The sequence below is a fragment of the Salmo trutta genome, chromosome 3 (assembly GCF_901001165.1).
Source record: "Salmo trutta chromosome 3, fSalTru1.1, whole genome shotgun sequence".
In the NCBI taxonomy this organism is placed as follows: Eukaryota; Metazoa; Chordata; class Actinopteri; order Salmoniformes; family Salmonidae; genus Salmo; species Salmo trutta.
The window spans coordinates 28,340,778-28,355,436 of record NC_042959.1 but is presented as its reverse complement, the minus strand read 5'-3'; the positions used below and the strand labels follow the sequence as shown (position 1 = coordinate 28,355,436).

Below are 14,659 nucleotides of genomic sequence, written 5' to 3'. Positions count from 1 at the left end.
ACACACACACACACACACACACACACACACACACACACACACACACACACACACACTCCAAACTCAATAAAAAGAGCTTGAGGGGTTTAAAAGGAGCAGATTAAGACTTTAAATGAGGCCATAATTAAGACTTTAAATGAGGCCATAATTAAGACTTTAAATGAGACCATAATTAAGACTTTTGACCTGCTCAGTCTCAGCTAAAACCATCTGTCACGGAGTGAGCAACCAAATACGCAAATCTCTGTGAGACGTTTTGGAAATATATGTTACAATATCCAAAGGCCAAAGAAAACTGTCAGTGTCTATTTAAAATGTCTCTTCATCCTTCTATAACAATTTCACATTATCTCCATCTATTTTCATTTCTTTAAACTTATTGATGTCTTTCATTTCTTCTTCTTTGTTCCCTATTTGACCACTTTAGATTCTATCCCTCTAGATCAGGGATGGGCAACTTTGATAGGGGTGGGGGCCACAAAAAATCTGAACTCATCATGAGGGGCTGCAGTGGCTAGTGGGTCTGCATACCCACATCCATACCCAAAGAAGCAGTCAGCGCTGGCCATAGCCTTTTGGGGGCCCTAAGTGACATTTTGTTGCCCCCTCTCACCTTCCAAGCAAAACATTTTCTTGACTGCGTAGGACATTTTTTTAGAGTTAATTTCTTGCAATTCTACACATTTTGCCATGGGGTGTATAAAAAAATATGACAATTTTAAAGCAAGTTTGCTGCAAATATACACATTTTGCCATGGGGTGGAGAGATTTGCCATTTTATAACTAAATTCATGCAATTCTACTCATTTTTCCATGGGGCAGTGAGCAAAATGTGCAGCTTTATGGTTCATTTCCTGCAATTCTACTAATTTTGCTATGGAGTGGAGAGAAATCTTTGCAGTTTTGAATATATCTGAGTGAGAGTGACTAACAACATCAATTTCACCATGATTACTACAAGTTTAGATAGCTGACTAGACTAATTTACCAATCTTAACAATGTTAGCTGACATGGGGTAATTGAGTGAGTCAGTGACTGACAATAAACTGCTCATGCACAACCACATTTCCAAATAGCACCTTGTGTATTCTACTATTATAACCCTCAACAGTAAAGACCCCGACTGACTTTCTATAGGAAGTTGGTCATTTGCCAATCCCTGCTCTAGACACTACACCTTGATAGGGACCTGTAATGTAGCTAAGGCTGTAAGTGTGTTTCTGGTGTTTTATAATACAGTGGTGTTGTACTGTGTTTTCTCCTTAGCGATTGCCTTTTGGAGGAAAGCCAGAGAAAGAGAGACTCCCACACAGTTCCATTTTAGTAAAACCAAGAAAATGTTTATTCACAGCTTCCATTGAAAAGAATATGTGCAACATTATCACAGTTTCCTTCATATTCCATTCAACCACATGGTCAGGGGAGGAGAGGGAGTGGCACATGGGGAGTGACAAACAGAAATGCCCCGACACTCTCATCATTACCTGGTTGGGTTTGCATTTGATTTGACAGAGATGTACATTCAGCAATGCACCTGCTGCCGGGAGAGAGTGTGTGTGTGTGTGTGTGTGTGTGTGTGTGTGTGTGTGTGTGTGTGTGTGTGTGTGTGTGTGTGTGTGTGTGTGTGTGTGTGTGTGTGTGTGTGTGTGTGTGTGTGTGTGTGTGTGCGTTTAGATCTGGAATCAAACAGCTGTGTCTTCTGCTCCCAGTGGAATCATCTTAGAGTCAGACTTATTTAAATAGGACAGCTTGCTAACGAGAGGGATTGTTAAATGACTTTTAGCCCGATCGGCTACTGACAAACACACACACATTAAAGGGATGACTGAGGCACTCCTTATCTGGTGCTGACCCGCAGCAGGACACTGTCACTCCTTTGGACTGGATCAACCCAGCTGGACCCGGGCTTCAGTCACCATAATGGGCTATAGGTTCTTCCCAGTATACTGTCCTTCTGTGTGCATCTCACATTAACACAGAGAGAGACACACACTGTGTTCACGAGGGGAACGACAGACTTAGAAACAAGAGGTAGAGACGTAGTATTGAAGGGAAAGATTTCCATATATCTTTTCAAATCTCCTCTATCTTTACATACAGTACACTAATAAACATGATGGTGTTACTCATGGCAACAATCACCAATGGAAAAAGTGAAAGAAAAACTAGAAAACCTGGAGAATGTTGAAGCATGGGCTTCATACAATAAACTACACAGCAGTGTCATGTATGTAGCTATCTAGTGTCACAAGTGTATCACTACCTACAGAGTTAGTGTGAGATATTTACAGTGTGGTTTTTATTGATGGTGTTGACAAACAAAATAGATTACATGTCAAATGTTGGGAGATGGAGAGAGACACCCTCGCTTTCACTCCCTGACTGGCACTCTGACCTGGCCTGGTGTCTTCTGTATGTCGTAACAACTCTTAATCCTATCACTCTCACACTCTCTCTCTTTTATCCCGTCTCTTGCTTGCCAGCATCCTTGAAACTCTTGTCTTTTCGTTTCTGTCCTATCCCTGTTACATACACGCTCACATCCTTTACTTCACATCTATTCACCTCTCCTTTACCATTGCAGTGACAGATGTCTCACTACAGTATTTTTCCATAAGTATTCTTGTCTTCCTACTATTCCCTCTATGAGATGAACTCCGTGTTCTCCGACTCCTGCTGCGGTAGCCCTGTAGGAGCAGCACTCTGGTGTCTCTGGTCTCTCAGGTGGAGAGGTGAAGGTTGAAAGGTCAGTGACAAAGATGAAGCCAAAGGAAAGTGTTGCTTTTGAAAATCTTTTCTTAGCAGGACTGGCGCGCAGTGGTTGACAATGGTGAGCGTTTGACGCCATACAAAATAGCCAGCGTCCCAACGCCTGCGTTGTTTGCTGCGAATACAAACTAGTAGTTATGGTGATAAAATTCCTGAAAATGCCACCAGCTTACTGAGTGGTATGAATTGAATGCAGTGCTATGTTGTGGTACTAAACGTATGGATGTCTTGGTGTGTGGTGTGTTAGTGCGGTAGTAGCAGTAGTGATTGGAACTTGCGTAAGCTGGCCACACTATTGTGCTGTCATGGCGACAGAGCCTGCTGCTGTGATGTCATCTCAGTGAAAAATGAGCATAGCCCTATCAGCAGCAGCGGCGCCCTCCAATCAAATGGTGTCCTACACTGCATCTCACCTGTACTCCTGAGAGCAGCTCCCTACTGCCTGCCTGCCTGCCTGCTCCTGCATCAGTGTACCGCCCCCTGGAGGCCAGGGGGGAAACTGAAAGGAATCAAGATCCAGGTGTGCAGAGGAGAAAGAGAAAGGAGTTGGAGAAATAGAGTTGGAGAAAAAGAGAATCTGACGAGGATGTTCAGCCAAAGAGAAGGTGGAGGCAGACAGTTAGCACAGAAAGGGAGAGGAGAGGGATGAAAGACTGAGTGGGGGAGAAGGAGGAGGAGGGCAGGAGGACCGGGGTGTCGTAGCCGGGCGGACACTCAAGCTCGAAGCAGCGCACGGAGGCATCTTCGTTCCCGTAGTTGGCCCAGTACTCCTCCTGGTCCACCTTAGGCAGGTTCACCTCCTCCTCCGCAAGCTCGTACTTAGAGAAGAAGGAGGTGGAGGAAGGGTTGGAGGGCTGGTTGGGCTTGACCGGGGAGAAGGGGTGCGCCTTGACTGTTTCGGAGCTCTTCTGGAAGATTCCTTTGGACGAAGCCACAGGCTTGTGCTTGGAGAACCACCATCTTGTCTTGGTGCTGAAGGTGGTCGTGGTGGTGCCGGCCAGTGACCCAGGGTCGGGGAGGGGGCAAAGGGCAAAGTCCATCTCTCGGAGGAAGCGCAGGTCCTGTCCGCGGCGGGGGGAGGGGGAAGTGCACATCAGCTCGGAGGAGGAGATGCGAGCTGTACGGAACCACTCCCACAGGGGACGGGCCTCACAGCCGCAGGACCAGGGGTTCCCATTGAGGCGGAGGAACTGGACTGCCACAGCATCTTTCATGGCCTGGCCCGGAAGCTCTGCCAGGGAGTTGTTGAACAGGTAGAGGATGGTCAGGCGGCCCAGGTCGCGGAAAGCACGGCGGTTCACTTGCCGGATTCGGTTGTCGTGGAGCAGGAGGCGGTCCAGGTTAACCAGGCCGCGGAACGCGTTCTCGGACAGCGTGCGGATGCGGTTGCCGTGCAGGAAGAGGTGGTTCAGGTTGACCAGGTCGGAGAAGAGGTCGTCCTGGATAAAGTGCAGCTGGTTCTCCTGTAAGGAGGAAGGACATTGTCAGTGTGTGTGTGTGTGTGTGTGTGTGTGTGTGTGTGTGTGTGTGTGTGTGTGCGCGCAGGTGTGTGTGTGTGTGAGTTATATGAGTATGTGTTTCCATACCTGCAGGTAGAGGAACTGCAGGCTGTAGAGCTTGAGGAAGAGGTCGTGGGGGAGAGCGGCCAGCTTGCAGCGATGCATGTGCAGGCTCTGCAGCTTCTCCAGTCCCCGGAACGCTCCACCCTCCAGTTGCCGTAGCGATGGGTTGTCACCAAGGTCCAGCTCTTCTAGAACCCTCAGGTTGCTGAAGGCACCAGCCTCAATCAATGTGATGTTATTGGAGTAGAGCCAGAGAACCTATAGGGGGAGGGGTTGAAAAAGGAAGAAGTATATAGAAAGGGATCGTTACACATCTGAGAAAGGACACAGCTCCGATGCGAACACACAGAGCTCAAATACTAAACAAAATACTACATTTAAAATGCAAAACTATGCAATATCAATCCGCAAAAACAATTACAGTTCATTAAAGAATAACCTACACAAAAACACACACATTCTAACCTGTGTCTCGAAGCCAAAAGAATCTGCTCTGAGCTCGGTGATGCGGTTGTTCTGCAGAAAGACGCGCTGGGAGTCGTAGGGCACACCGGAGGGCACGGTGGTGAAGTTCTGAGACTGGCAGCTTACCGTCATGGGCGACGGGTAACACACACACAGCCTTGGACACGTCCCCGCCCCACTCGGCTTCACCGCCACCAACCACAGCACCAGCCATAGGGTGAGCCCACCTGAAACATACACACAGAGAGAAAGAGACATAGATTAAAATAATGGAACATTATAACAACTAGCAGATTAATTGTACAGTAAAGACAACCAGAAAAAGAGGGAGTGAAAAAGAGAAAGAGGGCAAGGGATGCAGAGCTGTTTTCAGCACTTGGAGCTGTCCTCAGTACTTGGAGCTGTCCTCAGCACTTGGAGCTGTCCTCAGCACTTGGAGCTGTCCTCAGCACTTGGAGCTGTCCTCAGCACTTGGAGCTGTCCTCAGCACTTGGAGCTGTCCAGTCGAGTGGTGCAGAAAGTTGTTGACGGACACGGATATGACCAAAAGCCAAGATTGATGATCTCAATCTCGGATATGACGCAAAAGCCAAGACTGATGCCATGATCTCAAGTCTGACTAATAGGCCAGTCGCACTCATTCATAATAAATGACATTATACAAATCACCCGCCTATTCATCTCTACCTGATCATGTTACATAGGCTAGTCAGCCTATTGGGCATAGACCAGTTTAACTTCTAGTTTTGATTTACATTTGGTTGAGTTGTCAACTGATGTGAATTCAAAATGAAATCAACCAATCACCATGTCATTGGATTTAGGATAAGAGTTGGATGAAAAAATAAGAAATTCCCTTACATTGATTACTTTTTTCAAATCCAACCAGTTTTCCACGTTGATTCAACGTCATCACATATATTTTTGTTGGTTGAAATGACGTGGAAACAACGTTGATTCAACCTGATTTTGCCCAGTGGGATTACAGGTTTATAATTCTGGTAACTTCATTCAACATTTATCCCAGACTAAATAGCTGAATGAGTGTAAAACCAATCTTCTTCACCTCTGGTTCGAAGTGCTATCAAGTTCTATCACACGAGCCACGCAAGGGCTAAACAAGATTTACCCTAGTAGCCTAAATTCACGAGCCAACTTCACAAAAAGGTTGGCTCACGAAGAGGTTACAGAGTATGGACAAGCGTAAAACAAGGTAACCGGACCCGGCTCGGTTTCTCTCTGCACATGGATTATTCAGAGGCGGTTTGGCAAGCTCGGATAACGGGGCACAAAGAAAACATCGCATGAAAAAAGTATCGCGTGACCATTCAGCTTCCCCAGCAAATGTTCCAACGACCTCACCTTCATTACCCGAACCCGGTAACGACATGGCTCGTTAACTGCGCGCGCACGGGACGTGGAGAGGACTTGTTTAGTAGGTGTGCGCAGCACGAACAATCTCCGCGCGTGTGCGAAACATGAACAATTTCCAAATGTGTTGTTTGTTTGTTGTTTGTTTAGTAGGTGTGCTCAACATGAACAATTTCCAAATGTGTTTTTGCTTTATAATGTTGAGGTGGATGGAGACTGAAAAGGATATAGGTTTTAAGTGTCATCTTGTTTGCAAGAGGCAGATGTGTACTTCAGGAAGCCAACAACGTCTTTGAAAACGTGAATACAGTAGCCTAGATATGTATGCATGCAAGCACGGGCATACAAGTAGTCTAGCTGTTTCCGCACCGAACTGTGAACGAAATCAACTGAATAGTTCAGTACTTGAGACGTTCTTGTCTATTGCTGTTCTGTATGATCTCATGTTTCATGTTTTGTGTGGACCCCAGGAAGAGTAGCTGCTGCTTCAGCAAAGCTACGGGGATCCTAATAAATACACAAAAATACATAAAACAGTGATTCACTGTAAATCATATCTTAGGACATCACCATCCTCATCCCCATTACCACCAACAACATCAAGACTAAAACAAAAAACAAATAATGTAGCCAAGCCTATAGCCTATGAACTGAAGTCAACTCACTTTTGAAGTTGTGGATGTTGGAGCTCCAAGATCTCCGTGCAGTCGAGAGAGTTTCCATCTCGAACCAAAGCCGACAGCGAGTTAGCCTGAGCGCTGAGAAAGTGCCTGCTATCTCCGCTGAAGTTGAGGTCTGGTAACGGAGTCGGTGCGACTGAATGAGTGACGAGCAGAATTCCAGGGATTGGGTTTATACTTGATGAGCTCGCACCCACGGCTGTGGGCTGCGGCGGAATCTCGCATACGTCACCCTGTATGGGTCAGATTCGCGCGGGCGAATGGGAGGGGATGGGTTGGATGAGAGTTGCTCAGAGGAAGCGACTGGAAAGGAGAGGACGCTCACAGTGGAGTGCGTGTGTATGTGTTTGCGTGCGTGCGTTGAGGGAGCTCGGCGCGGTGTGAGTTTGGATCACAGAGGGGGGTTGGAGGAGGATAAGCAGGTGTGAAAAGAGCATTTGGCTTAAAAACAAATAATTTTTGCTCATTTAAAGCATCAATCTGTAGTTGCTACATTCATTTTTGGACTTATACATTTCTGATATGTACCCATTGATTCTTGAATAATATAACTTTTAAATAAATGTCTCATGAGCTTAGTTCAACTGTTGTACCCCATCAGAACCCAAAATATAAGCTTGTTTTATTTCTCCACCGTTTGTCAATAAAGCAAATATAAACAAATGAACGTCAACTACTATGCATGAATGAGGCAGTTAGTTAGGCCTACCTCATCATCTCAAATTTACAGTATAGATAGTCGCTCTACAGCCAATAATAGTATGTCTTGATCATACGTGTGTTATAGGCCTACATCAAACATGCATAACCTTGGCACAATGGCCTATACCGTTTCAAGTATTCTACCCTGAGGCGCCCTAAAGGCACCGCAGCCCACAGGCCGTTTTTCCTTGGGATATGACCACACATTTTCATCGACCTTAATAAGTATGCTATTGTGTAAAAGACTAGATCAGGGATGGGCAACTTTGATGGGAGTAGGGGCCACAACAAATCTGAACTCATCATGAGGGGCTGCAGTGGCTCGCGGGTCTGCGTACTCACATTCATACACACGCACGCAGTCAGAGCTGGCCTTGCCTTTGGCTCACACCTTGCGAGCAAAACATTTTCTTGACAGCTGAGAGACAAAATGTCTGTTTCCGAGTTAATTTCCTGCGACTGTAGGCCTACACATTATACCATGAGGCAAAAAGAAAATATTACTGTTTTAAAGAAAGTTTGCTGCAATTTTACACATTTTTCTATAGGATTTAGAGAATGTTTGATTACTACAAGTTTAGATAGCTGGCTAGACTAACTTACCAATCTTAAAAATGTTAGCTGACATGGGCTAATTGAGTGACAATCAATGACTGACATAACAATTAACTGCTGATGCTCAACCACATTTCCAAATTGCATCTTGTGTATTCTGTTATTCTAACTCTCAACAATTGAGACCCCACTGACTTTCTAAACAAATATATAGAGTACCATTCATAAGTTTGGACACACCTACTCATTCAAGGGTTTGTCTTTATTTGTACTATTTTGTACATTGTAGAACAGTAGTGAAGACATCAAAACTATTAAATAACACACATGGAATCATGTATTAACCAAAAAAGTGTTAAACAAATCAAAATATATTTTAGATTTTAGATTCTTCAAAGTAGCCACCCTTTGCTTTGATGACAGCTTTGCACACTCTTGGCATTCTCTCAACCAGCTTCACTTGGAATGCTTTTCCAACCGTCTTGAAGGAGTTCCCACATACGCTGTACACTTGTTGGCTGCTTTTTCAACACTCTGCGGTCCAACTCATCCAAAACCATCTCAACTGGGTTGAGGTCGGGTCATTGTGGAGGCCAGGTCATCTGATGCAGCACCATCACTCGCCCTCTTGGTCAAATAGCCCTTACACAGCCTGGAGGTGTGTTTTGGGTCACTGTCCTGTTGAAAAACAAATGATAGTTCCACTAAGTGTAAAAACCAGATGGGATGGTGTATCGTTGCAGAATGCTGTGGTAGCCATGCTGGTTAAGTGTGCCTTGAATTCTAAATAAGAAATCACCAACAGGGCACCATCACACCTCCTCCTCCATGCTTTATGGTGGGAACCACACATGCAGAGATCATCTGTGCACCTACTTTGCGTCTCACAAAGACACGGCGGTTGGAAACAAAAATCTCAAATTTGGACTCATCAGACCAAAGGACAGATTTCCACGATCTATTGTCCATTGCTCGTGTTTCTTGGCCCAAGCAAGTCTCTTCTTATTATTGGTGTCCTTTAGTAGTGGTTTATTTGATGCAATTCGACCATGAAGGCCTGATTCACACGATCTCCTCTGAACAGTTGATGTTGAGATGTGTCTGTTACTTGAACTCTGCGAAACATTTATTTGGGCTGCAATCTGAGGTGCAGTTAACTTTAATGAACTTATCTTCTGCAGCAGAGGTAACTCTGGGTCTTCCTTTCCTGTGGCAGTTGTCATGAGAGCCAGTTTCATCATAGCGCTTGATTGTTTTTGAGACTGCATTTGAAGAAACTTTCAAAGTTCTTGAAATGTTCCATATTTCCTGACCTTCATGTCTTAAGAAATGATGGACTGTCATTTCTCTTTGCTTATTTGAGCTGTTCTTGCCATTTTATGGACTTGGCCTTTTACCAAATAGGGCTATCTTCTGTATACCACCCCTACTTTGTCACAACACAGCTGATTGGCTCAAACGCATTAATAAGAAGGATAGAAATTCCACAAATTAACTTTAAACAAGGCACACCTGTTAATTGAAATGCATTCCAGGTGACTACCTCATGAAGCTGGTTGAGAGAATGCCAAGAGTGTGAAAAGCTGTCATCAAGGCAAAGGGGGGCTACGTTGAAGAATCTCAAATATAAAATCTATTTTGATTTGTTTAACACTTTTTTGGTTAGTTTTGATGTGTTCACTATTATTCTACAATGCAGAAAATAGTACAAATAAAGAAAAACCCTTGAAGGAGTACATGTGTCCAAACTTTTGACTGGATCTGTATTTATTTTGTTTAATCCTTGGGCCTACAAAAGGGGGGCAGCTGGCGCCAGTTACCCATCCCTGGGCTAGATGGATTCATACTTCAAAAGACTGAAGTTGCTAGACCTTTCAGTGTGTGGATGTTCTGAAGAAAATGTTGTCAAATCATCCATTCACGTGTCGTTACACGCAAGACTGACTGGTTTATATTTCTACCGTTAGCAGGACATTCTGTCTCAGACTACACTCTAAAAAATGTTGGGTTGTTTGGTTGACCCAACTGCTGGGTTGCAGGCATTGGGTCACTTAGTTGGGTTGTTTTTTTGTAGCCTTCCTAAAAGCCTATGCTAATCCCATTGTTGGGATAGAACACCTTATTATAATATGTAATAAAAAAAATCATAATATTCTAGCAATATGTGTCAAATGCAAAAAAAATGCAGAGAATAAAAATAATTTGCAGCATATAAACTCAACATGATCAACAAGAATGACATTTACTCTCACGGGTGGCCAATAAGATATATCTGAAAGCCACACCCCTAATAAGCCACACCTCCTACAAATAATAAAATGACCCAGCAGCTAGGTCAACCCAGCACGAAAGTAAAAAATAACCAACTGATGGTTAAATTACCCCATATTTGGGTAATCTCATCAACCCACCAGTTTGGGTTATTCACGCAACCCAACAGGCTGGGTCAAAATAACCCAGCGTGTATTCTGTCCAATATTTACCCAGCCTGTGTAACCAATGAACTCAAATTGGGTTGTTTTTAACCCATCCTTTTTTTTGAGTGTAGAATCAGATGAATCAGTCAGGTATTTGCTTGATATTAGTTTTGGATTAGGTTATTGATTTGTGAAATTACAACCAAAGATGAAAGTGTCCAAAAGTAGGGCCTAACCTGAGTCCGGATCTCCTTGGTGAATGGACAGTACACTACTCAATGTGTGTGTGTTTGTGTGTGTGTCTGTGTGTGTGTCTGTTTGTGCATGTGTGCGCAGTCTGTGTGCTTTCTAAGGTACATTTCAGTGGGTGGAGGAGGGGGGTGGTTTGGTAGGGATTTTATGCAGCATGTGTGTGCATGGTTAAGACATGTTTTGGGGGTGGGGTGAGTCAGAACTGAGTCCTCTCCCGCCATGACTTGGGTCAACGCTGTTCCATTTCCAGCAGCATGATGCACACAGTCTGTTCCTGATGGCAACACAGAGGTAATGGCACAGAACAATAACAATTGCTACTCAGGAGAAGGTCAGCGCCACAAGCTGTGTAATAGCATATGACATCATTCATTCGCAGAGAACAGCTTTGTGTGTGTGTGTGTGTGTGTGTGTGCACCTAGGATCTTTTGCATAACAATCACTCTACCAAAACCTTGGTCACAACTTAAAATATCTGGTGATCAATTAACCAGCTAGCAATCTGCTATGTGTGTGTTAGTGCACAATGTTCCTTGAGCCTCTAGGCTTTGGGGGTGGTAGTCAGCTCTGTGAGCTGGCACCAGTGGTCACCATGGGTGGCCGTGGAGAGTTGGTAAGGGGTGGAGAGGGGTTGGAGAGGGGTGGAGAGGGTGAGTGAGTGAGTGAGTGAGTGAGAAGCCGATTGCACAGCTGACTGAGGGTGGCTCTGTGTGCCCCCCTCCCTTCATCACGCACCCATACATTGGTCATGAGGCAGTATGTGTGTGTGTATGTGTGTGTGTGTGTTAGTATTCTGTCGATGATCTATTGAAGTAGTCAGAGATCACAAGCCTTCACTACAACTTTCTTTCTTTCTTTCTTTCTTTCTTTCTTTCTTTCTTTCTTTGCTATCCCTCCTCTCTCTCAAATCCCTCTCTCTGCTCTGGTACACTAACATGTGATCTGGTGTAAACACAACATATTGAAAAGATTTGTCCTCCTGTCACATGCCGACCCATCCCTCCTCGAAAACACTCACGCTCCCCTACACACATGCACCGACCCCCATAGCCACCACTTACACAAAATCAGTCATGGACACATACAGTACAGAGCCAAACCCACACAGACACGTTTCTACTATAAATGCAAACATACTATACACACATGAAATGAAGAGAGATGGGCAGGGCAGAGAGATAATAGGAGGGAAAAAGAAAGAAAACCAAGGGGACGAGGATTAAAACAGACATGGAATGGTTGAAGAGAAATAGGACTACTTGGGTGGGATATGAAAGGGAGGAATGACTGTTTCTCTTTTCGGTTTCCTGTCCTTTTAGAATACAGAAAACATGAGAGTGCATTAGTGGCCCTCCTATGTTGAACATAATAAACGGCTCTCTATCCACCGGATGTGTACCAAGCTCACTAAAAGTGGCAGTAATAAAGCCTCTCTTGAAAAAGCCGAATCTTGACCCAGAAATTATAAAAAACTATCGGCCTATATCAAATCTTCCATTCCTCTCAAACATTTTAGAAAAAGCTGTTGCACAGCAACTCACTGCCTTCCTGAAGACAAACAATGTATACGAAACGCTTCAGTCTGGTTTTAGACCCCATCATAGCACTGAGACTGCACTTGTGAAGGTGGTAAATTACCTTTTAATGACGTCAGACCGAGGCTCTGCATCTGTCCTCGTGCTCCTAGATCTTAGTGCCGCTTTTGATACCATCGATCACCACATTCTTTTGGAGAGATTGGAAACCCAAATTGGTCTACATGGACAAGTTCTGGCCTGGTTTAGATCTTATCTGTTGGAAAGATATCAGTTTGTCCTCTGACAAATCAATTGTAAATTTCGGTGTTCCTCAAGGTTCCGTTTTAGGACCACTATTGTTTTCACTATATATTTTACCTCTTGGGGATGTCATTCGAAAACATAATGTTAAATTTCACTGCTATGCGGACGACACACAGCTGTACATTTCAATGAAACATGGCGAAGCCCCAAAATTGCCCTCGCTAGAAGCCTGTGTTTCAGACATAAGGAAGTGGATGGCTGCAAACTTTCTACTTTTAAACTCGGACAAAACAGAGATGCTTGTTCTAGGTCCCAAGAAACAAAGAGATCTTCTGTTGAATCTGACAATTAATCTGGATGGTTGTACAGTCGTCTCAAATAAAACTGTGAAGGACCTCGGCGTTACTCTGGACCCTGATCTCTCTTTTGAAGAACATATCAAGACTGTTTCAAGAACAGCTTTTTTCCATCTACGTAACATTGCAAAAATCAGAAACTTTCTGTCCAAAAATGACGCAGAAAAATTAATCCATGCTTTTGTTACTTCTAGGCTGGACTACTGCAATGCTCTACTTCCCGGCTACCCGGATAAAGCACTAAACAAACTTCAGTTAGTGCTAAATACGGCTGCTAGAATCCTGACTAGAACCAAAAAAATTGATCATATTACTCCAGTGCTAGCCTCCCTACACTGGCTTCCTGTTAAGGCAAGGGCTGATTTAAAGGTTTTACTGCTAACCTACAAAGCATTACATGGGCTTGCTCCTACCTATCTTTACGATTTGGTCCTGCCGTACATACCTACACGTACGCTACGGTCACAAGACGCAGGCCTCCTAATTGTCCCTAGAATTTCTAAGCAAACAGCTGGAGGTAGGGCTTTCTCCTATAGAGCTCAATTTTTATGGAATGGTCTGCCTACCCATGTGAGACGCAGACTCAGTCTCAACCTTTAAGTCTTTACTGAAGACTTATCTCTTCAGTAGGTCCTATGATTAAGTATAGTCTGGCCCAGGAGTGTGAAGGTGAACGGAAAGGCTGGAGCAATGAACCACCCTTGCTGTCTCTGCCTTGCCGGTTCCCCTCTTTTTTCCACTGGGATTCTCTGCCTCTAACCCTATTACAGGGGCTGAGTCACTGACTTACTGGTGTTCTTCCATGCCGTTCATGGGAGGGGTGCGTCACTTGAGTGGGTTGAGTCACTGACGTGGTCTTCCTGTCTGGGTTGGCGCCCCCCCTTGGGTTGTGCCATGGCGGAGATCTTTGTGGGCTATACTCGGCCTTGTCTTCGGACGGTAAGTTGGTGGTTGTAGACATCCCTCTAGTGGTGTGGGGGCTGTGCTTTGGCAAAGTCGGTGGGATTATATCCTGCCTGTTTGGCCCTGTCCGGGGGTATCATCGGATGGGACCACAGTGTCTTCTGATCCCTCCTGTCTCAGCCTCCAGTATTTATGCCGCAGTAGTTTATGTGTCGGGGGGCTAGGGTCAGTCTGTTACATCTGGAGTATTCTCTTGTCTTATCTGGTGTCCTGTGTGAATTTAAATATGCTCTCTCTAATTCTCTCTCTCTCTTTCTTTCTCTCTTTCTTTCTTTATCTCGGAGGACCTGAGCCCTAGGACCATGCCTCGGGACTACCTGGCATGATGACTCCTTGCTGTCCCCAGTCCACCAGTCCATGCTGCTGCTCCAGTTCCCACTGTTCTGCCTGCGGCTACGGAACCCTGACCTGTTCACCGGACATGCTTGTTGCACCCTCTACAACTACTATGATTATTATTATTTGACCATGCTGGTCATTTATGAACATTTTAATATCTTGACCATGTTCTGTTATAATATCCACCCGGCACAGCCAGAAGAGGACTGGCCACCCCTCATAGCCTGGTTCCTCTCAAGGTTTCTTCCTAGGTTTTTGGCCTTTCTAGGGAGTTTTTCCTAGGGAGTTTTTCCTAGCCACCGTGCTTCTTTTACATGCATTGCTTGCTGTTTGGGGTTTTAGGCTGGGTTTCTGTACAGCACTTTGAGATTTCAGCTGATATACGAAGGGCTATATAAATACATTTGATTTGATTTGATTAGTGGATGTATTGAATGACGTGCAGC

General features: G+C 44.7%; 1 protein-coding gene across 1 annotated transcript; it reads right to left on the bottom strand.

Moving 5' to 3' along the window:
- Positions 1-1,319: 1,319 nt before the first annotated feature.
- LOC115171803 (reticulon-4 receptor-like 2) lies at positions 1,320-7,085 on the bottom strand. The gene is made up of 4 exons (XM_029728951.1): positions 6,834-7,085; positions 4,798-5,024; positions 4,357-4,590; positions 1,320-4,233 (listed from the first exon to the last, which is right to left on the bottom strand). The coding sequence occupies exons 1-4, from the start codon at positions 6,889-6,891 to the stop codon at positions 3,361-3,363; spliced, it is 1,392 nt and encodes a 463-aa protein (XP_029584811.1). The 5' UTR covers positions 6,892-7,085; the 3' UTR covers positions 1,320-3,360.
- Between the last annotated feature and the right edge of the window lie 7,574 nt (positions 7,086-14,659).

Excerpts from the sequence above, each read along its gene's own strand:
- LOC115171803 (XM_029728951.1), bottom strand. The coding sequence starts at position 6,891 with ATGGAAACTCTCTCGACTGCACGGAGATCTTGGAGCTCCAACATCCAC. Across the intron at positions 5,025-6,833 it reads CAACATCCACAACTTCAAAA|GTGGGCTCACCCTATGGCTG; the intron begins GTGAGTTGACTT and ends TGTATGTTTCAG. Across the intron at positions 4,234-4,356 it reads TGCAGTTCCTCTACCTGCAG|GAGAACCAGCTGCACTTTAT; the intron begins GTATGGAAACAC and ends TCCTCCTTACAG.